General features: G+C 50.4%; 5 protein-coding genes across 12 annotated transcripts; 1 reads left to right on the top strand and 4 right to left on the bottom strand.

Moving 5' to 3' along the window:
- Positions 1-2: 2 nt before the first annotated feature.
- LOC9632001 (F-box protein SKIP2) lies at positions 3-1,708 on the bottom strand. The gene has a single exon (XM_002970144.2). It carries the CDS (start codon positions 1,645-1,647, stop codon positions 130-132), a length of 1,518 nt encoding a protein of 505 aa, XP_002970190.2. The 5' UTR covers positions 1,648-1,708; the 3' UTR covers positions 3-129.
- LOC9646440 (protein high chlorophyll fluorescent 107) lies at positions 1,706-4,184 on the top strand. The gene is made up of 9 exons (XM_002970385.2): positions 1,706-1,790; positions 1,862-2,363; positions 2,421-2,564; positions 2,627-2,932; positions 2,993-3,052; positions 3,120-3,365; positions 3,437-3,547; positions 3,612-3,788; positions 3,849-4,184. Exons 2-9 carry the CDS (start codon positions 1,890-1,892, stop codon positions 4,107-4,109), a joined length of 1,779 nt encoding a protein of 592 aa, XP_002970431.2. The 5' UTR covers positions 1,706-1,790; positions 1,862-1,889; the 3' UTR covers positions 4,110-4,184.
- On the bottom strand, positions 4,148-8,100 carry LOC9646439 (protein indeterminate-domain 2). The gene is made up of 3 exons (XM_002970143.2): positions 6,585-8,100; positions 6,017-6,413; positions 4,148-5,546 (listed from the first exon to the last, which is right to left on the bottom strand). The coding sequence occupies exons 1-3, from the start codon at positions 7,003-7,005 to the stop codon at positions 4,175-4,177; spliced, it is 2,190 nt and encodes a 729-aa protein (XP_002970189.2). The 5' UTR covers positions 7,006-8,100; the 3' UTR covers positions 4,148-4,174.
- A 4,512-nt stretch (positions 8,101-12,612) lies between these two features.
- On the bottom strand, positions 12,613-16,582 carry LOC9646438 (D-ribulose kinase). Of its 8 annotated transcripts, none has more exons than XM_024675299.1 (15): positions 16,346-16,582; positions 16,152-16,288; positions 15,842-16,097; positions 15,658-15,790; positions 15,515-15,603; positions 15,183-15,460; positions 15,066-15,135; positions 14,696-14,997; positions 14,471-14,638; positions 14,299-14,411; positions 13,991-14,225; positions 13,593-13,912; positions 13,392-13,529; positions 13,162-13,298; positions 12,613-13,089 (listed from the first exon to the last, which is right to left on the bottom strand). In XM_024675299.1, exons 1-8 carry the CDS (start codon positions 16,571-16,573, stop codon positions 14,797-14,799), a joined length of 1,392 nt encoding a protein of 463 aa, XP_024531067.1. In that variant the 5' UTR covers positions 16,574-16,582; the 3' UTR covers positions 12,613-13,089; positions 13,162-13,298; positions 13,392-13,529; positions 13,593-13,912; positions 13,991-14,225; positions 14,299-14,411; positions 14,471-14,638; positions 14,696-14,796. The 8 variants fall into 8 exon arrangements, with proteins under 8 accessions (XP_024531067.1, XP_024531066.1, XP_024531065.1 ...); XM_024675298.1 differs by having other exon boundaries at positions 12,613-13,086; XM_024675297.1 differs by having other exon boundaries at positions 12,613-13,078.
- Positions 16,583-17,935: 1,353 nt separating this feature from the next.
- On the bottom strand, positions 17,936-19,149 carry LOC9646436 ((E)-2-epi-beta-caryophyllene synthase-like). Its single transcript, XM_002970140.1, has 2 exons — positions 18,668-19,149; positions 17,936-18,608 (listed from the first exon to the last, which is right to left on the bottom strand). Exons 1-2 carry the CDS (start codon positions 19,147-19,149, stop codon positions 17,936-17,938), a joined length of 1,155 nt encoding a protein of 384 aa, XP_002970186.1.
- Positions 19,150-20,836: the final 1,687 nt, after the last annotated feature.

Raw genomic sequence — 20,836 nt, 5'->3', positions numbered from 1 at the left:
CGAAACTCAAGCACGGATCTTTGAATTGAAGGAAACACCGGAGACAAACGCGTGAGCTTCACAAAGAAGAACTAACGAGTCTACCTGAAACAATTGTATTGCTCGTGCGTGCTTTGCTGTGTGTCCTGATCACGAGAGAACTCTTCCTAACGCAGCAACAATCGCAGACCTCGCTCTCGAAAAAGCCGACCGGCTCGGAGCAGCAACACCAGCAGCAGCAAGAGGAACAACTTCCTCGACCGGACCCCGTTCTGCCTCGGTCGCCTGATCAGCCTCCAAAGTCACCACCAGTCCGTCGTGAGCCATCATCAGCGACGCAGCTCCCGAAGCCGATACACTCCTACACCTCTTGATCTTCACCTTGGTCAAGCTCGGACAGCCGCTGGCCAGCGCCTCCAGTCCTTGGTCCGAGATGGGACAGCACTTGATACACAGCTTGCGTAGAGCCTGGCACTTGCTTCCGATGCAAGCCAGCTCCCCGTCCCCAAAAGTCTCGCTGTTCCACACTGCGAGACGCTCCAGCCCCATGCAGTTCGTAAAAACAATTCCCAGACTGTTGGAGGTGACGGACACGCCGATGAGAACGAGCTCCTTGAGCTCCGGACATCTCTCGCCGACGGCAAGCAGCCCCTTGTCCCCGATTCTCCCCGTAAAGCAACCATCAACGTGAAGCTTGCGAAGCGACCGGCATCCGTTGGCTATGGCTGACAACCCCGTGTTGCTACACTCAGGAGTTCTGGCGAGGAAGAGCACCTGGAGCTTGCGGCATTTTGCGAGAGCTACCAGCCCTTGATCGCCGAGATGGAGCTTCTCGATCCTGAGCTCCGTCAGCTCGCTCAGCCCCTCCACGGACAGCTCCAAGAGCTTGTCCCACTGTCCGGTAGCCTTGAAGATGATCAGCGTGTGAAGATGCTTGGAGCTCGCGATGAGCGGCGTGAAAGCATGGCCGCCATCCAGGATGTTCTTGATGGACAGCCGCTTGAGCTTGCTCGGCCCCTCGACCAGCTGCCCCGGCTCGCCACCCATCCGGAGCCTCTTCACGGAGAGATCCTCGAGAGCCACGCAGTTCTTGATGATCGCGTTGAGCCCCCGCGAGCCGAATCCACACGAGCAGCACGAGAAGGATCGAAAGGATGCCCGGCACACCGCGGCGGCGAAGGCGACGAGCCCATCGTCTTGGAGCCCTGTACAGTTCTTGAGCTTGAGCTTGCTGAGGCGGCGGCAGTGCGTGGCGATGAGCACCAGCCCCTCGTCGGTGATGGAAGGGACGCCTCGCTCACACTTGAGACCCAGCTTGGAGAGCACTGGAAATCGCATAAGGCTGGATTCCAGGCACGACACCGGCAGCGACAGTGGCGCCGATAGCGAGAGGATCTTGCGAGAATTCGCCTCGGCGAGCAGCCAGCGGCGGCAGACGAGCGACGCGACGTTGCGGCCGCGCGTGTCGAGGCGATCGAAGACGAGCCCTAGGCATTCCTCGGGAAGAACAAGCGTGGGATCGGCAAGATCCACATTCTTCTCTTCTTCTGCCCATGGCGATGGTGATTCCTCGTTCCCTGGATTGATACTAGTACCTGGGATCTCGATCACACTCCCGCCGCCGGTAGGCGCGATCGATCTCTTGTTGAAAGACGAGGCGCTGCCCATAGCTCTAGAAACCCTGCTAGGGTTTTGATCTAAGAAGTAATAGGGCTACATCTTCCCGGGCATGGAGCGCGATGGTGATGGCGATGGCGGTGGCCGAGGCGCCCCACATTTCTTCCGGATCCATGGTGGCAGCTCCTTGAGAGGTACTCGAGCTCGATCTTATAGCGGGATTGTTGCTAAGCAAATCCTGGTTTGGCGTTGTGGATGATGTTAGTGAGTGTGGCTAAGCGGTGGTGTTGGCTATGGCGGTGGCATTCCTCCAGCACTCCAATTCCATCGCATTGCGCCTCTCGTCGGCGAGCACAGCGTCGCTGGGATCATCGCCGTCGTCTCGAAAGCCAGCGTTTCTCGGTGGATTGAGGTTTGAGTCTTCGAGCTCCTTGCAACCCCATGCGATATCTTCTTCGTCTTCGTCTTCTACTTCTTCCATCTCCGCTGGGGACGAGGCGCTAGAGGCTCACGTCCGCAATGGCGATTCGTCGGAGGAGGTGGTGGCAGTGCCCGAGGAATCGTCCGAGAGTGAGCCGGAGGAAGAGCCATCGATCTCCAGCGAAGATGTCCGAGTTGTCCAAGAGATCGGTGCTGCTAGCAGAGCTCCCGTGGTGCCTGGAAGGATTCATGGGAGGCTCAAGATCAACCTCGATCTCTTGCTCTACAAAGCAAAGCTCGCGCAGAGGACGAAGAAAAAATTCATGGCGGACGCCATTCTACGAGAGGTAAAGATCTTCTTTTCTTCTTTCGCTGCCACTCACGAGTAGTTTTACGTGTTTTAGTGTATCAGAGACTGGGCGGATGATGGTCGAGCATACGTCGCTTTGGGAACTTCCCTCGTGAAGTCGGGCAAAATCAAGGAAGCCAGGAAACTCTACGAAGATGGTTGCCAAGCTTGCCGAGGTGAAAATCCATATATCTGGCAGGTATACATACAAAACTTCTTCTGTTTTTTTTTCTACACAGTTGTATAAGTCTTCTTTGTAAGGCTTTGGCGGTGCTAGAAGAGCGAAGCGGCAATGTTTCCAGAGCAAGGACTCTTTTCGACGCGGCCACCGTCGCAGATAAGAAGCATGCCGCAGCTTGGCATGGCTGGGCCGTGTTGGAACTTCGAAACGGAAGCATGAGAAAAGCTCGAGCTTTGCTCTTGAAAGGGCTCAAGTTTTGTGGTCCAAACGAGTATCTCTACCAGACTCTAGCAATCATCGAGGTCAGAATGGGCGAGATCGAGCAAGCTAGGACGTACTTTACAAAAGCCACTCAAGCAAACTCCAAGAGCGCAGCAAGCTGGCTGGTGCGTGGGAGCGTTTCATTCTCATTTTGGTTTTCTCTGACTCGTTTCCTTTTCCAACAGGCCTGGGCACTAATGGAAGCTGAATATGGAATCAAGGCTTCTGTCAGGCAATTATTCCAGGTTCGTCATTTCTTTTTTCTTTCTCGCAGGTTTCCTGATGCGAAGTTTTGTTTTTGTGAACTGGCAGAGAGGTCTCCAAGCAGTTCCTCGAAATGGACACATATGGCAAGCCTGGGCTCGCTTCGAGGCCAAGGACGGAAACAAAGGCCGCGCTCGTCACCTCTTTCAGAGGGGAATGGAGCTCAATCCCAAAGACGTGGTGCTTCTTCAAGCCTTCGCTCTTTTCGAGTACGACTGTGGGCAGCCAGACATTGCGCGGAGGCATTTTAGGCGTGCTGTGCTGATCGATGCAAAGCACCAACCGTTGTGGCTGGTACGTTGGACAGTGTACGCTTTCATCGTCTCGTTCTTACCTCTTTTTATTTGCTTCTCCTGTGCGAGTAGGCTTGGGGATGGGTGGAGTGGAAAGAAGGAAACCTCGACTCCGCGCGTGATTACTATCAAAAATCACTAGCGGTGAGCAACAGGAACCTGAACGCTGTGAAAACGTACCAGGTAAGATGATCGACCACTTTTTCGTTTGGCAAGAAGTTAAAACTTTGCTCTTTCTTTCTCACAGGCATGGGGTGTTTTGGAAGGCAAAGACGAGAACTATGGTGCCGCAAGAGCTTTGTTCCGGAGCGCACTGCGCCTGGATTCGCAAAACATGCCCGCGTGGCTTTCGTGGGCCGCGATGGAGGAGCGCTGCGGGAACGCCGTTCGAGCCGAGGAGCTGAGAACTCAATGCCTCCAACAGGTACTTCTGGAAAACAAAACTCTCTTTTCTTCTCATTGATACGTCCAAATCGTTTTGCAGAGAACCGAAGTCGTGGAAGAAGCGCCGTGGGACGTCAACATATCCGAGTTTTTGGCTCCTACGATCGAGGGTCTAGCCGGGATTTTGGATCCAGCAGAGAAGCGAAGGACAAATCCTCCAGACATCGCCCAGGAATTGGGCAGCGCAGACAAAGATTTCGACATCGATGGATTCTTGGCGGAGAAATTCCCCTGGAAGTACAAGCCGCCGCAGCAGCAACGATCGCCCATCGCGCCCAAAAACTTGACAAATAAGCCCTAATGGGGCCGCGCCCAAATGTAAACCCCTAACACCCAGAGTTACTATACGACAATTCAATCTTATTATCATGAGCCATCCCACGACTTATCGGACGAGCCACCGCCACCGCCACCTCCGCCCAGCGATTCCAGCTCTTCCTCCTCTTCTCCATCTCCGCCATCGCCCCGCCCATTCTCCTCCTCCTCTTGCTCCTCTCCCGCCTCGTGCTGCTGTTGCTGCTGCTGCTGCTGCTGGCTCAGGCTCTCCACCAAGCTCGCGGCGGCGCCACCCAAAAAATCGCGCGTCAGCGCCCCCTGCGCTTGATCGCATCCCTCCTCGGTCTTTGGAACCAATGCCGCCACCAGCATGGATTGATGATCCTGCTGTTGTTGCTGCTCTTGATCCTGGTGGAACATCCGGAATCCTCCGGAGCTATTACCGCCGAGACCCACGTCCGTGAACATCGGTGGATAGCAGTTGAACATCCCGCCATAGCCTCCAAACTCTCCATGCATGGCAGCGCCGCCACCCTGTTCTTGCGCCGCCGCTAGAGCTCCTCCCCTTCCTCCGCCACCAAACTGGTGGTGCAATGCAGCGGCGCTAACGTTCCTGGATGCGCCTCCTCCTCCGCTTTGCTGCTGCTGCTGCTGCTGCCAGAAGCTGCCCAATCCAAACGAGCTCGAGTCCAATCCAAATCCCCGCAGCAGCGAGTTGTTCCCGGCGGTAGCTCCCATCTGCGCCGCCTTCTGGAGCAATGCCGTGGCGGACATCTGCGGAGGAACTTGCTGCTGCTGCTGCTGCTGCTGCTGCTGCGCTTGATTCCCCAAGAACGAGGCACCACCGCCATTGCTGGAAGAATTCGCGGCCATGGAGTCCAAGCTCCGGTTGCTAATGCCCATCAAGTCGGAGAAGGAGCCCGAGCCTCCAAACGCCCCGCCAGCCATCGGGAAGAACCCGCCGCCACCGCCACCGCCACCACCACGATCCAGCTCGAATTGCGAGCTCGATAGCAACTTGGGCGGCAGGAGGAAGTGCGAGGGATCCAGGCCCAAGCTGCCCATCTCCGGATCGCCGCCGGCTTGCATTTGCTGGATCATGGACGTGGATGGCTGCCCTGGTCCTCCTCCCGGCCCGGGACCCAGCCAGAGAGAGAGCCTTGGAAGGCATGACGATCCCGCCCTGGAAGAAGAGAAATCGTCGAAGCCGCCGCTAGAGGAGAGGTCGCCTCCTGGCAATCGCGGAGGGGTACCGGTGAGCGATGGATCCACCACGGGCGGCAGCCGGACTGTGTAGGGCGAGGTCGGGACGGCGCCGGGCGGCAGGGAATCGGTGGAGGCGTCGGGCTGGGCGGAATTGGGATTGAGCTGCGCCGCCGCCGCTGCCGTGCCGGGCTTGATCCTGGCGCTCTCCTCCGCCAGCGCGTCGCAGAAGGCGCGGTGTGTGATGAAGCTGTCCCTCCTGCAGCAGCGCACACGCATGTGTCATATCGATCCATGGAAACGAATTCGCGAGGGATCGATGAGCATGCAATCAAGAAACGCGAGATTCCGAGCAAGAACGAGGGAATGGCGATGATCGACCGGGAAAGACCGGTGAATCGAGCGCCAGGGATCGATATTTCGAGGAGAAAGCTCAAGAAACGCAAGAAAGATCCATGGAGCGAGAGATATCGAGAGAGAATGGAAGAAAGATCCGACGAGCAAGAAAGATCGCTGGAACGAGGAAGAAGACGAGATTATCGAAGAGAGAATGGGAGAAAGATCGCTAGAACGAGGAGGAAGACGAGGAAGACGAGGAGGAACGCGAGATTATCGACCAAGAATGGAAGAAAGATCGCTAGAACGAGCAGCAAGACGAGATTATCGAAGAAAGATCGCTAGAACGCGAGGAAGAAGTAGAAAGAAATGGATTGGATCGCGAGGGAGTACCTGGAGAAGAGCGTGCCGCAGTCGCATCGATACTCCCGGGTGCCGCACGTCTTGGAATGCGCCTTCCAATCCGACTGGACGGCGTAGCGCTTGTTGCACTTGTCGCACTTCCACTTCTTCTCGCCGTGCTTGCGGCAGAAGTGCTTCTTGATGCCGGTGAGGTCGCCGAGCGCGCGCGAGGGATCGTGGTGGACGCACGACGCCTCGGGGCACACGTAGACGCGCTTGCGCGGCTCCTTGCTCGTCCGCTGGCGGAGCTTCCAGGGCAGATTGTGGCCGCGGCGGTGGAGCTGGAGGTTTTGGTCGCGCTGGAAACCCTTGCCACAGATCTCACACACGAATCTGTTGGTCGCCATTAACGTCTTTGGGGACAGCGCGATAACTTCCGCATCCGGGTCTGCAATTACCACGCCACGAATTTAATGCCGCACCGGAAGATCGATCGTTCCATTCCATCCATGATCCATCCAAGAACACACGAAGAACAAGAACACCAAATATTTCCAAGAACACCCCACACAATGGCCAGCCAAAATAAAACATTCCAGAGAGGGATGGATGGATCTACCTGGAGTTCCGGGGAGATTGCGCTTCTTCTTGGCGGGAGGCTGGCCAGCGGCGCCGGCATTCGATGCTGCTGCAGCTCCGCCGCCGCCGCCTGCGAGTGGCTGTGGCTGATGAGCTCCGCCGCCGCCGCCGCCTCCGCCAGACGAGACGCTAGCATCGCCCGATGCCGAGGTGAGATTGGAAGTGGTGGTCATCTGATCTCCACCAGCGGCCACAAGGAAATCCCGGAAGTCGTGCTCCTTGTCCGCGAGAAGCTCGCCTCCTCCTCCTTCGAATTCCTCCTTGAAATTCCCGGGAGAATTGAGGAGAATGCCGGCGGCGCCCAGAAAGGGTGGCGGCGGAGGAGCAGCGCGCTGGTGGTGGTGGTGGCGCTGGTGGTGGTGATGGGAATTGGACAGGAGGGTCACGAAATCCGGTGGCATCCCATGCAGCTCTGGATTCCTCCGTAGAGAATTCGTCGTCCTCCCGCTTGCAGCCTCTCCTCGATCCTCTCGACCGATCGAGGGAGAAGAAGAAATTCGTAGAAGGTATCCTTTCTCGCGCACCTCGTAGCTCTGAGCTAGCTAGCTCCAAACCACTTGCGCGACTGGATTTTGCTACTGGGAGCTAGAAAACAAAGCCCCGCTCGCGCTGGCGCCACTGGAAGAGAAGATCTGACCCAAGAATTTCTCCAGCCCAATTCGAGCTCGAGCTCGCTCGCTCGCTTCGCTCGCGCGACCTCGCGGTGCCGCTGCGCTACGCTCCAAATTCTTGCTCGCTCAGCCCCCTGCCAAAATGCCAACCATGAATCTGCGACACGACGACACGGCGGCGACGAAGATCACGATGGCTTTGCGATGGCGGCGACGCGATCTAGAGAGCTCCTCGTCCCTGGAAAGAAAAGGGGGGCCATACTCCAGCTCTATACCACCAGAGTCCTTTCCTTCTTGCCACTGGAATGATCCTCTCCTCCACCACTGCGCCGCTTCCACCATCGCTGCTGCTACTACTAGCGCTACTCAATTCCACGATAAGCTCCGCGACCATAGATCGACTCTATCCTCTCTCTCCTGTGCTCCTGGCGAGATCAAATCTTAGAGATCCTCCTAGCTTTATACACTCTCATGAGAGAAAGAGAAGAGGAGGAGGGATCTTTAAGAGGGTGGTCGTCACTGGAATGTTCTTACTCTTCTTGCGTTGAGATGGATCGCTTAATCTCACCGACAATTCTTGCTAGTTTTTCGCAAGTTGTGTGATCTAAGCTGCTGCTCTATTCGATCTAGAACCAAAGTGGGGGAGATTCAAGAGAGAGAGAGAGAGGAAGAGATCGCTCGTGCTCTACTGGAAAACTCTCTCTTCGTCGCGCTCCCGCGACCAGAAAAGCTAACAAGATGTCGCTCGCGCTTCTCGCGAAGAAGAATAGCTTTTCTCTTCTATGATGGATGGAATGAATGAATGAATGAGAGAAAAGGGGACCACTGTTCGAGTAAAACTAGTTTGCGAAAGAGCGAGCGAGCGAGTGAGCGAAACAAAAAGGTGTAAAGTATGCTAAGCAGTAGAAGTAGCAAAGGCGATGTCGGTCAGAGATAAACTATGCTACCTATACGGTACGGTCGACAGCACAGTCGCAGTGTACCAAGGTGGCCATACGAGGGCGTTTTCTGGGGCGTATGTACGAAGATACGGACGAGAGATCGCTCGAGGGACCACTGTAACGTGGGAGTTTTAAACGCCCATCTGGGCGATCCAGCTCACGGAGGCCCAGCAAACAGTGCTTGTGTGTGTGTGTGTGTGTGTGCTTTGTCAAAGGGACCACATCACTCGGCTCTTTGGTATATGGAGGTAATTACTTCTTTCGAAAAGCAGCGAGAGGGACAGCCAATTGAGAGCTCTGGATCGACATTCCCAAACGAAATCACGCGATGATCAATCCATGGGCTGGATCCTGCGAGAGAGTTTTTGGTTTGGGGCAAAGATCCATCTTATAGAAACTTCTACTCTTTTATCTATTTTGTGGCAATCACACAGACCTCCGTTTATCCTTCCAAAGTTTGGCCGAATCGTCGTGAAAACACTTCAAATTAAGCGCTCGAGATTCGCTCCCGGCGATCAAAAGCCTCTTGTTGTTGGGTCAATGCACGCAAATGACGAGAAAGCTGCTGCCCTTCCAAGTACTCAAACTCACAGCAACTTTTCTCTTTTCTCTCGCGAGGGTGAGCGGAATTGCCTCGTTTTCACCATTCACCGATTTGTTTAAAAAGCTGGAGTCCTACGATCGATCCAGTTCAAGGCCGGCTCCAAGAAAAGAAGATATGAGATCGATCGTCCCAGGTTGACCACCTTAAGAGCGCATTCATCCCCTGCTCTTAATTGTTTCTTTTCTTCCCTTCCAAGCAGTGTGAACCAAGAGATTCCCGAGCCTTCGGACTGGAGCCAGTCAAAGCACGCAAACTTTCCAGTCAAACAAAGGAACCTCTCGCGAGCTTGCGCTGCTGCTGCTGCGGCTGCAAGAATTCGAAGAAAAAATAGAAAAGGAATCAAAGCCCATTCAATTTCTTCGCAAAGGGATACTGCGCGAGCGGAGAGAGAAGATCTAGTTTTGTTTTCTTCCTCGACGAACAAGCTGGATCAAGCCAAAGGTTTTTAATGGATAATTAACAATAATAAATACCTTTTTCAAATACAAAGAAATGCATTCTGCACCTGCACCTGCATCACCTGGGCTCTGAAGAATCCTGAAAATTTGTGTAGTGCTTTGTTGAGGAGTTACTCAACAAAATTTGCCTGACACCTAGAATCCGGCTGCAAATGAAAAACATAATCTAAAACAATGTATACAAGTTATGTACGCGTCTAACATTTGGCACAAATACAGAAAGGTGGTGGCACGTTTGACTTAGGGTATCGGGCATGGTGGTGGGGTCGAAACCGGTCGCATGCATGCGTGGCTTAATCAAGCTTGACATCATGGCACATGCCAGAAAACCTTCTTTAGAATAAATTTCGGAATATTCACTCGCCTTTTTCTTCGTCTCGGGGCCCAGATAGAGTTGAAGTTGCTCCAAGCAAGTTGATGATGAATCATCTTGATCGGGATCAGGGAAGTTCACAAACTATCATTACTAGAGTTAAAACTCTAGAAAAAGGAGAGGAGATGAAAATAAATGGGCACTGTACTTAGACCCTCCAATGTTTCCTTGTAACAACGAGGAGGAAACAACAACAACATATCATCAAAGCGGAAACAGCAAAACAAAGAAATACCAAGTTTCTTCAACAGATTTTGCGGTGCGGGATGTTCTGTTTCATGTTCCCAGTTTCGCAATATTATTCTTCTTTTCGTACCACCACCACTGTCAACAATTCAAAAAATGATTGAAAGCGTGGTTTTGTACGTGAAATTGACGATTAGGGGCGGCAGATTAGTCTAGTCCGAATAGCAAACATCAAAATCAGGGGGCCCATTCTGTAGCCCACCTCTCCTCGGTTACGAAACTACAAGGGGTGGTCACCACCTTTTTGGAGTTTCTTTGATCAAGTAGTTTTATACTCTTTCTTGACTTGTTAGCTTGTTTTGTATATGACGTAACATCCAGCGGGCATTGGACAATGAAAGACAACATGTTCAAGAATGGCCTTAGATATTCTCCGCGCCAACTTGGGATCGCGGTCAAGATCTCCACGAAAGCTCACCAAGGCCTAGTCGGAGACGATCGATCCACCAAATGGGCAAGCTAGCGAGCGAGAGAGCGAGCGATGTAAGTAGAGCAGGCAAACCAAGCAAGCAAGCAAGCACAAAGAGTCCAGCCCCACCATCACACCTCGATTGCGTTGCATTGACACGTTGTGATGGGCTTTTATATTGGACAAGTCTCGCAATTTCTAGGATGGATCGCCCAACGTTTTCTATACTATTTATACGAATTAGTTTGGGTGATCAAATATGAGAATACTATATACTCGAGCAAAGGCAAGCTTTTTAACGCTTTGATTCGTATGTCACAGAGGGGCTTGAAAAGAAAGGTGGCGATCTTGCAACCACCAGCGGTGGCAGCCACGGATTGGCCAGGCTTTGATCAGTTTGTTGCCGCTTGGAAAACAAAATCGTTGACAATTACACAACGTGTAGAATATTTGCGGTGTAAAAAATCAAGGCAGCCTTATGGCGAAATGGACGTGTGCGTGCGAGATTTATGATGTCTTACATGTATAACTAGCGATCGCGAGCGAGGGATTTGAATGGGCTTTGTACTTTGGAAGAAGGGATGGAATAGAACCCCTTGAAACAGATAGATCTATAGGCTTCACTAAAGAGAGAATCAGACCCGAGTAACGCGAGATAGCGAGATGATTTATCATGTCTCAACCTTGAGCGATAGATCATCATTAACAAAGCCAAGCTGGGGATACACAAAGCTATTTGAAGATCTGCCTCAATCATCCAACATTGACGCTTTGTATTCTAGTGTGGGCCTTCGAGCGGCTGAATGAATTGCAGACACGCGGGCTTGTGAAGTGGAGAGATCTCCATCTGAGCATTTGCCCAAAGCTGAATCTGACTGCGTCCATCGCCCAAAGGCCCTACGCATTGCAAGCTCATCTTTCCAGTTTCGAAAGGCACGCATCTCTTCGTACAGATCTGGGATTGGAGCATATGCTAGGGATCTAGTTCCCGGACATGGACATCCGAACAGAACCCTACCAACTTGTGGTCATGCAATGCTTACAAGGTACTTGAGCTCGGCTATAGAATTGAGCAGCAGAGATTGTGCACGTGAGTTCCACCCATGTTTGCAAAGAAATTTGCAAAGGTGGCGAGCAATCTTTGAGTGCTGCTGTTGCTCTCCTGCTGCTGCTGGCTTCTTCTGCACGACTGCAGCTGAGAAAAGGAAGCTGCTGCTGCTGCTGGGCTGCCTTCTCTGCATTTGCCACCACTGCATAAATGCCAAGAAAGCATGTGAGGAGAGAGTGAATGCATGAATGAACTGGATTGAATTGAAATGTTGGACATGGATGGCATTGGAATGGGGAGAGAGCTGGACTAGAGCCCTAATGCCTCTTAAAAAACTGAAGCGTCATAACAAGCAAGCAAACAAACAAGGAGCATTTCTAAGTTTGGGGCCTGGGGGGTCAGGTGGGAAGAGACAAGGAGAGTGGATATTGTTGCAACTAACTAGTTTTGATTGAATGGGGAGGAGTGTGTGGCAGAACGCCCTTTTTCTTGCTTCTCTCTTCCCTGTAGAGAGCAAAGGTGGCGAATTGAAGCCAAGGGTGGCGGGGTTGTTAAAGTGTGTTGCGTTGATTCCTTGTTTCCTCGTCTAGAGCTGCTGGCTGACATAACACAAGGGAATGGTTGCCTGAAATGATTTCGTCTTTTGTCAACACGCCAATGGAAACAAGAAAGGAAGCCACAGAAGAGAAAAGAAGTTGTTCTCGCAATATAAAGCTGGTGTTTGGTCGCGGGTTTCATTCTCCTTGGATCATCCAAATCGATCGATCCAAGGAGTTCGATGGGGAGCAGCAAGCTCGACAGGGAGGTAAGAGTGAGACAAGGCTACGCATGTTTTTTCACAGCCGAGAGTTGGACCCCATCGAAATTCAAGACATCTCGCGTGGGCCATTGCCAAAGAAAAGTTCTCGATTACATTGTCCCAAAGCAAAGTTCTACAGGGTAGACTATAACATTGGCAACACCAGAGAGTTCTTCAGAGTTTAGAGTTTGGGTTTAATGTTTAAGAGATAACCTGTTGCTGCCAGGAGAAGATTCGCAAGGAATAAAATAAGCCTTCTTTTGTGTACGAGTCCAATCTTTTCATGCATGCAAGATGGATAGCTTAGCCTTGTTTGCTGCATGCCAGTGCCACCCACCAGAAAGCAGCATGCACGCTGATTAAACTGACCGGGCTCCAGACACACACCCCATGAAAACAACTCAATCCATATCAAATTGGCGTTTACGTATGTGCGTACGCAGCCTTGTTATGTCTATCTATGCATATTGTTTGTGTATGCAAGTTCTCTTCCACAGGGATAAAAACAACAAACAAACAAACACCAAACATTCTTTTCTTCACTTTCATTTCTCCCTGTCGTATGTAGAAGCATGTCTTTGTTTCATTGTTTGTATTCGGCTAAGCTCCCTCAAGCTTTGTCACGACAGATCGATACCAATCACCCCACTCATAATTCATGATCATGAGCTCTCTCTGTAAAGAGTAAAACTTGGCTTTGATCTCTTCCGTACAACGTGATCTCTATCTCATGATCGTGAGCTCTTCCCTGCAACTTGGCTGTGATCGCTTCCGTACCAAGTTTCCTTCTTTCCCAAGCAGCGATTCGATCAGGTGTATTTTGCTTGCCTTTCTTTCGCTTCCCTCTTCCAGCAAGCAGGGAAGGCGAAGAGAAATCACAAGAAAAGTGCGAGCTGCAGCCAGCATTATTGGAGAGGGGTGTTTCCTTCTCCTATTCTTTTCTGAAACGCGCAGAGCCTTCCCCACATTTGGACAAAACCAGAACCTGCAAAGCTTCTCCAGAGATTTCTGGCCAGCTTAGTACTGTTTTAACAGTTCCTCTGAAACAGACATGCAGGAGGAGCTCACCTTTTAAATGCTTAATGGCCTTGGTGGTGGTCGTCGCGGCCAGGAAGCTCTGAGAATCCAGTGGCCAGAGTTCAAATCTTCCGCGAGAAACTCCAAACTCCAGACTCCATACATACCGAGCTCTTCTTTGACTTTACCTGTTGGAAACAATGGTAGCGTGAGAAACGATTAAACAAAACCGAGGAGAAGAATCAAACGAGTCACTGTCTTAAAAGGAATGGCCCACTCACCCTCTGTCACCTTGCACTGTTTTTAGGATTTGCTGTTCATGGCATGAAGATTATAAAAGAAAAATAAGCAGCGCAATCCTTCCAGCGACGAACCATGATTACTTTAATCCGCCCCAAGTTGCATCGCTGCTGTGTGTGCTGCATGTCGTAAGAGACGTTAGAACACGCAGCTGAATGACGACGAGCCAAAAAAGATGATACCTGATCATGGCAGTACGGAAAGTAAGTTACCTCGGCGAAGATTCTTTCTCTCTTGCTAGTGTCGTCCCTCGCCTGGAAATCGGAGTCTCGTTTGGACGCTCTCTGGCCGGACGTAGACGTCACATTCGCTTCTAGTTCATCGAGACGAAGACGACGATCAACGGGGATAGAGCTCCTCCTTCTCTCGGGCATTTGATTTCTCTTTCTCTCCAGAAGCTCTTCCCCTGTTTTTTTCTGTCTTGGCTACTGCACTGGACAAAAAACTGTTGGATTGTGTTTGTTCTTGTACTTTGAAGCCGCACACAACCAGCCAAGCCTCCCTACAAAAACAAACACGGCTTTCTTTTAACATGCATGGGGTGTATAGCAGGAAAGGGAAAATCCACAATTTTTTGGACCTTCGATCGTGGTTGACAATGCTGACGACGCACGCCGAGAATAATCTCTTCTGGGCCGGATGATGAGCGAAGGCCATATAATAATAAACATGAAAAGATTCTGCGACCGCTTCAAATCGAAAGCACAGCAGGTCGAGGCGTTCAAAGAACGCTTCAATCTATTCATCGTTGATGCATGCTCTGCTGCCGACTTCCTGTTAAATCAGCCATCTCTTATTGTTGAAGAGGCGTCCAGCTGAAATCGTCCATTCAAAAGTTACACGAGCTTCAATAATTGGAGTCACAGACACGGAAATGGAAAAAATTACCAATATTGTCATAGCAGGCGCATAGTAAAAGAAAAGAATACAGCACGCATCTGAGAGCGAGAGCGTGAAAATAGACCCTCCCCCGTTTAAGCAACTCACAAGAGTTCTGTTACCTTTTACACAGTTCAAGTTTAGTACCGAAAGCAACTGAGTTTACCGCAGCCGAAAGTACCTCTATCAAAACACTTCGGAAGCTTGCACATTTGAATCTGTCAGTCCCAGGTGCAAAAGATTTTGCGATGCCTGCAAGAATTACTCTCGACAACCAAACTTGCTGAACGAGCACGTGGTACGGTTGAAAATTAAACTCACTTTGCTGTTCGTGCATGTAACATCCCCCCTACAAACACACGAAGTCATTCGGCCGTGTCAACCAGCTAGCTATTAATGAACGTACCATTACCAGACGTTCGTCCGGGTCCAAGAAGCAGTGTCCTGAACATTACATGAGTAACTTGCAAAACAGTACTTAGAACTCGAGAAACGCAATGTATCGCGTCACTGTATTGATCCAGACCCTTGGAGCGCTAGCAAAGCAGCTCCGTAGGCAGCCTCCGTGTGCTGCGAGGCAGATACTGGAACTCCCAAAACCCTCTGCCTTATGCGTTCCCAAACATGATTCTTGGAACCGCCTCCTGAGGTAAAAACAGCTCTTAGCTTTGTACTTCCCAAGTCTCCCAGCAGCTTATATGCTCGAGCCTGAAGTTGGCAGAGACAATAAAGTTAGACGACAGCGGCCACAGCATTGCACAAACCAGCTTTCTGACCTCAATGCGAGCAATTGATTCAAGCAATCCATGCAGAAACTCCACATCACTAGGTGGCCGTGGATCTAGCCTGTAACAAAAATTCCGTTCCTCGATGCGTAATGGAGGCAGTGTTACCTGGGCTCCAGGTTGGGATCTGCCACCGGAAAACGCTCACCTGTACTTGGCAGAGGATAATAATCTAGAACTGAAGGTTTGTTGGGATTAATAGCGTGACTGAGAACGTCCAACTCCTTGTCGCTAAAATACTGTCGCAGGACAATGCCTCCCGTGTTTGAAGCCCCGCCTACGAGCCATTGGCCCTGAATCCGATGGCTGTACACTCCATAGCGGGCATCATCAACTCGCTCGGTACTTATAAGCTTCACTGCAAGTGTCGATCCAAGGGAAGTTACCTGAAGGAAAATTCAAAGATAAAAGAACTCTAAAGTAACAACAATTGAACTTACTGCTTCGCCAGGTTCCGTAGCTCGAGCAGCTAAGAAAGCTGCTATACTATCAGTTGTCCCCGTGCAGACAACGCAGTTTGAGGGAAGTCCTGAGATAAAAATGTCCGTGAGGAATGAAAACAGGCATAAGGAACGTAGATTACCAAAGGTAGTCGCTATTGTAGAAGTGACTTTCCCTACAACAGCCCCAGGTTCTATCACATTCGGCAGCATGTCGCCAAACTCCTGCTTCCGTAACCAATCTGGATACTCCTCTGTTTCGGGATCAAAGCCAACCTACATTGTTTTACGTGTTGAACGTAAGCATGAAGAAAGCTAGCTCCACACCTTTAGAGCGTTGTTGTAATCGGAAATACCGAGTCGCCCATGGAGAAGATACAAGAGCCAGTCCGCCTGGTGCATCAAAATCGCGTTCTTCCTTTGCTCTTTCTCGGCTCGCTGCCACCATGCGACCATTTTGCACAGAGTGGAAGTTCCAGTGAGAACAGTGTGGTTGGCAGGAGCAATCTGGTGGACGAATGGTAGACTCTGGGAACAGCTCTCGTTATATAGAACTGGACGGGACAACAATTCACCCGTGTTTCTGGAAAACTTCGTGATGAGTTCATGGAAAAAAACCAAGAAAAATGTAGAAAACCTGTCGACGATCATCGTGGTCGCAGAAGTCCCATCCAGACAAATCGAGCCAACGCGAGCGCGGAAGGCCACCGGAATTTCTTCCAGCAGCGCAAACAGCGTCGCCTTCCATCCGCTGGCAGCCGCGGGATTCTCAGCCTGCCTAACCAAACCATTGAGACGCTAAAATTCGCTACAGAGCATCGAATTCCTTACTGGATACTGCCGCTTCCTCTCCGCAAGAATCTCCCCTTCCTTGTCGATCACCACAACGCGCGCGCCGGACGTCCCGAAATCAAAACCCGCGAACAGAGAAGAAGAATGCAGCGATGGATTCGAGTCGGCCGCCGCGGTAGCGGCGAATCGGCCGCTCCTCCTGGGAGAAAAACCCTGACCTAGTGATCCTGGCGCATTGCCGAGAGAGCACGCCAATGCGGGAGCCATAGCCTTAGCCCGTCCACGTAAGCCCTAATTCCAACGGCCAATTTTTTAAACACTTCCTAGAATATTCCTATATATAGAACAAGACCTTGTTATGATACACACGAGCGGAGAATGGCGCTCACTTGCCCCATTCGCGGCCGGGCCGCGGCGATCGGGTGGCTACACACGAGCCCGATCCTGGCCACGGCGTCGATGCTCCTCTCTGCGGTCGAATCTTGGCGGAGGACGGGATCCAGCACGTCTTCCAGCCGGCCTTCGACCAGGTGTGATTCCACCCAGCTCCGCAGCGAAATATCTTTGAGCGTGCCGCTCGTCGGTCGGATCCTGGTAAGCGTCTCTAGAATCCATAGCCGATCGAGCCTTTGAGCTTGCTTTCCCAATGCATGCTGCTTTCCAGTCGTAAATTCCTGGCTATCCCAAAGTCCCCAAGGTGTGCTTCCATGTTTTGGTCCAGGAAGATGTTTGCTGGCTTGATGTCTCGGTGAATTATGGGTCCAGTGCTTGCTGCCTCCTCGTGTAAGTAGCTCAGTGCATTAGCAACTCCCTGGACGACGTTCATGCGTACCGTCCATGGCAGATTTGATCCATGAAGCTCGTGAAGCTGCTTGCTGGTGGCTATGATGATTCGGCTCTAGCTCGAGTTTAGATCATCTCGAGTACATTTCATCCAGCTGTCCGTCCGACTTGAGCACTCTGCTGCCTAACTGCGGTACTGAAGCTCCAGATGTTGAGTCTGTATCGTTCGAATAGGCGAGATGAAGGACCCTGAGATGTACAGTCTGCGACGAGCTCAAGTCTGTGAAAGAAAAATCTGGATTCTGTTGGATGGCCACGAATACCTGTCCAGGTGCAGTCTGCTCAATGGCTCTCCTCCACGTCAACCGCGATAACTTCCAGAGGAATGCCAGGCTGATAAATTATGTGTTGATCATCCAGGTACAAATAGTTTTGAATTAGCTCAAAGAACTTATAAGACTTGTACCATCTTTCTCTTAAACTCCAGGTGGGCGGCTACGAACTGATCTAGATAGCGTTGCAGGAGAGGTGCGGTCCTTCATCACAAAACTGCAATAATGCAATGGAAACCATCAATGATGAGATAAACAAAACTCGGTTTCGGCAGCTGCCAAGGACCTTGCATGTAGAGCTTTGACTCTCTTCCTGACCTTTTCGTTTACATGTGTTGACTCAGGGTCCATATGTGGGAAGTATTGAAAAGATCATCGCGCGAGGAACACATAATTCATGGTTTTTTCCTTTATTTTTTCGCTTGATATTTACATTCGGATTTCTTATGTTCAGAAAGTGCACAACAAACCAGATAGTGAAGTGAGTAACTTAACGATCCGCGCTTACCAGTAATCACGCACCGAGCTCCAGATTGTCGACATCGATGAGAAAGGGGTGCTTGTTTCGCTGGTAAGGTGGGAGCACGACTGTGTTGCGGGGATGGATGAGGATGGTGCCTTGGACAGGCTCTCCGGTGAGGAAGGGGTTGTTGACACCGAAGTATCTGGCGCTAAGGTAGTGCCAGTAAAGATTTCCAGCGATGAAGTTTGGCAAAGCTTCAACATACTTGAGCAAGTCGGACTTGTTCTTGAAGCCGCATTGCCTGGCTTTGTCGGTCAGCATCTCGTGCAGTTTGATGAACTTTCTCTCCTTGGTCTGGATCATCCCCACGGAATAGTCCACAGCCTCCTGGAAAGTTTGGATCTCAGGATGCTGCTGGAAGACGAGGCCAGGATAGGTGTAGTAGTGTCCGTTGAGGATGTCTACACGGATTGACAAGACGTCGTTCACGATAGCCGCATGTTCCAGCATTGTGGTCCAGATTTTCTTGAACTCTGGCAGCGACAGGAACTCCGGGTCAATCTGAAGCTTCATGCACACCTCCGCCAGAATGAAGATCGGTTCTACGAGCAGATTTTCGCACCTGTCTGCAAGGTATGTGGCTACAGTTGGAGGGTCTTTATGCTGCCTTCTACGAACAAGCTCCACGCAGTGATCTGCCCAAGCGTAGTGAGCCCTCATGAACCTGTACAGAAAACAAAGTCTTATTTCTAGGAAAGAAGCAAACAGAATTGGGGTCATCACCTCGAAAACACTGGGGCCGCCATCATCTGTTGCAGGTGCATCATAATCTCCGAATAAGCTTTTATCGTCCTTATCATCAAATCTTCAGCACTGGGAGTACCGTTCGCAGCTCGCAGCACGACCTTCTTCCATTCCTTGGCCCGCTTCAAATCCGTTTCTTCGTCAAATGGATCATCCACGAAGGAAGTCGACCAGCTGTACTTGCAGCCTGCAATCATTTCTTCCTCTCCGATGCCGAAAGGGACGAGGAAGCAGTAAAGCAGCGGGGCTCGGCTCTGCACAGCCTTGAGCTTTCCACATGGATCATTTTGCAGCTGCATTGCGTCGATGGCCCATGTATCGGCAATGCGAGAAAACTTAGCAAATTGAGGATGACACTTGACAGGAAGAGAACAGGGAATTGGCGGAAGATCATAATGAGTGACACCGGACAGGAGCTCAAGCGGCTTGAGCTTTGTTGAGAGCAGGCTGGGCAATGCCATTCTTTGGATTCTTCAATTGGTAAGACTGAGAATTTTGTTGAACACTAAACAAAACCAATTCTGCAGACTCTTGCTCAAGAGGCCCCAATCCTGAATTTTATAGTCAGGGAAAACATCGAGTTGAAGAACTAGCAATCAGGCTGTGGATGAGGGAAGGAAAGGAAGACTTAGTGGTATTGACGTGTGTTGATGAGGAAATGAAAACGCTCCCCAAAGTTACAGTTTTAGGGAAAATTACGTTTTTTGAAAGATTGAAAATGCACTTAGAAGAAGCAAGAAAATATCCACACATGCAAACACTCTTAAGAAGATTTTGAGTACATTTATCAGTAGAGGCTAGAAAAGATAAAAATGGTGAACTTGTGATCTTGCAGAAAGCCTTCACACAAACTATTGCAAGCATTATGGAAGGCTAATTCTTGTGATTAATGTGTAGAGCTTCATAACATCTATCCAGATCAGATAGAAACACAAGGTGATCCTGAATACTGGATTCAATATGTCTATATGTGTTATATGCTAAGTTTCTGTGTTGTGAGGCAAATCATGACATGTTTGTGCCAATTGCTGACCCACAGCATCTCCTGAAGTAGCAAAGTCCATCACTCCAAAGGGCACTATTTTCTCTTTTGGTTTTTCCTTCTTGTGAGCCCACAAAATAAAAGATACGCAAGACATATACTAATAGAATGTACCTGCGCGAGAGAGGACATCCGAGAAGAAGCCTGTCATCATGGCCCCGCCACAGGATTCGCTGGCATTTGGTGGAGCTTGAGAAATATTTCCAAATGGCGTAGGACTAGTTTGGTTGTGTTTTGGTTTCCGATCTCACTCAGATGCAAGAAACTCAAGTTAAAAGCCTGAACTATCTAAATGTAATGTATTGAGGTATCTGAATGGAATGTATGTTCAAATTGATGCATTGCTGAATGAAACCACCTTGACTGTTCCTACAACAGCCCCAGGTTCCATCACATTCACACCATAGAAGCGTAACGTGCAATGGATGCTAGCAATTCTACAAAAGTGACTACCTCTGCTAATCGACATTCTTATATCTGCTTCCTTCCTTATGGACATTTTTATCTCAGAGCTTCCTCCAGACTGTGTTGTTTGCACAGGGACAACTGATAGTATTACGGCTTTCTTAGCCATTTACTTATAGAGCTCCCCAGCTACATCTGGAATAGCTTGGACACAAAATAGTCCACACTCACCACTATACAAACTCTTATCTCCAACACAATCCTAGCAATAGTGTCTTCTTCCACCACTTCAGCCACCACCATGTTCTTCTTCGCTGCTTTGTTCGTTCTTGCAGCAGCCAAATCTGCAAAGCAGAGTAGCGCGGGCTCAATCTGCCCCACTGCGCTCTTCACCTTTGCAGATTCTCTCTGTGATGGTGGTAACCGCGACATCAAAGGTGGTGGCACTCGGGCTGGAACTAGGCAAGGCAGTAAGTTCAATTGATTCATTGTTACTTCAGTTTTTTTTCTAGGTAATTGAGCTTTCTAATACTATGTAGCACCCCAGTGTTACTTGAGGCACAAAACCTTCAAGCTGCTTCATGGTGTTACAGTCTAACGTGGGTAGCATCGTTGGCAAACTCTTGCTTCTGTAGCCACGTTTCGAGATCAAACCCAGCCTACATTAGTTTACATTATAGTGATTAAATCATTCTACATGT

The sequence above is a fragment of the Selaginella moellendorffii genome, unplaced genomic scaffold (genome assembly GCF_000143415.4).
Source record: "Selaginella moellendorffii unplaced genomic scaffold, v1.0 SELMOscaffold_14, whole genome shotgun sequence".
Classification (NCBI taxonomy): domain Eukaryota; kingdom Viridiplantae; phylum Streptophyta; class Lycopodiopsida; order Selaginellales; family Selaginellaceae; genus Selaginella; species Selaginella moellendorffii.
This window is presented reverse-complemented; position numbering and strand designations above follow the sequence as displayed.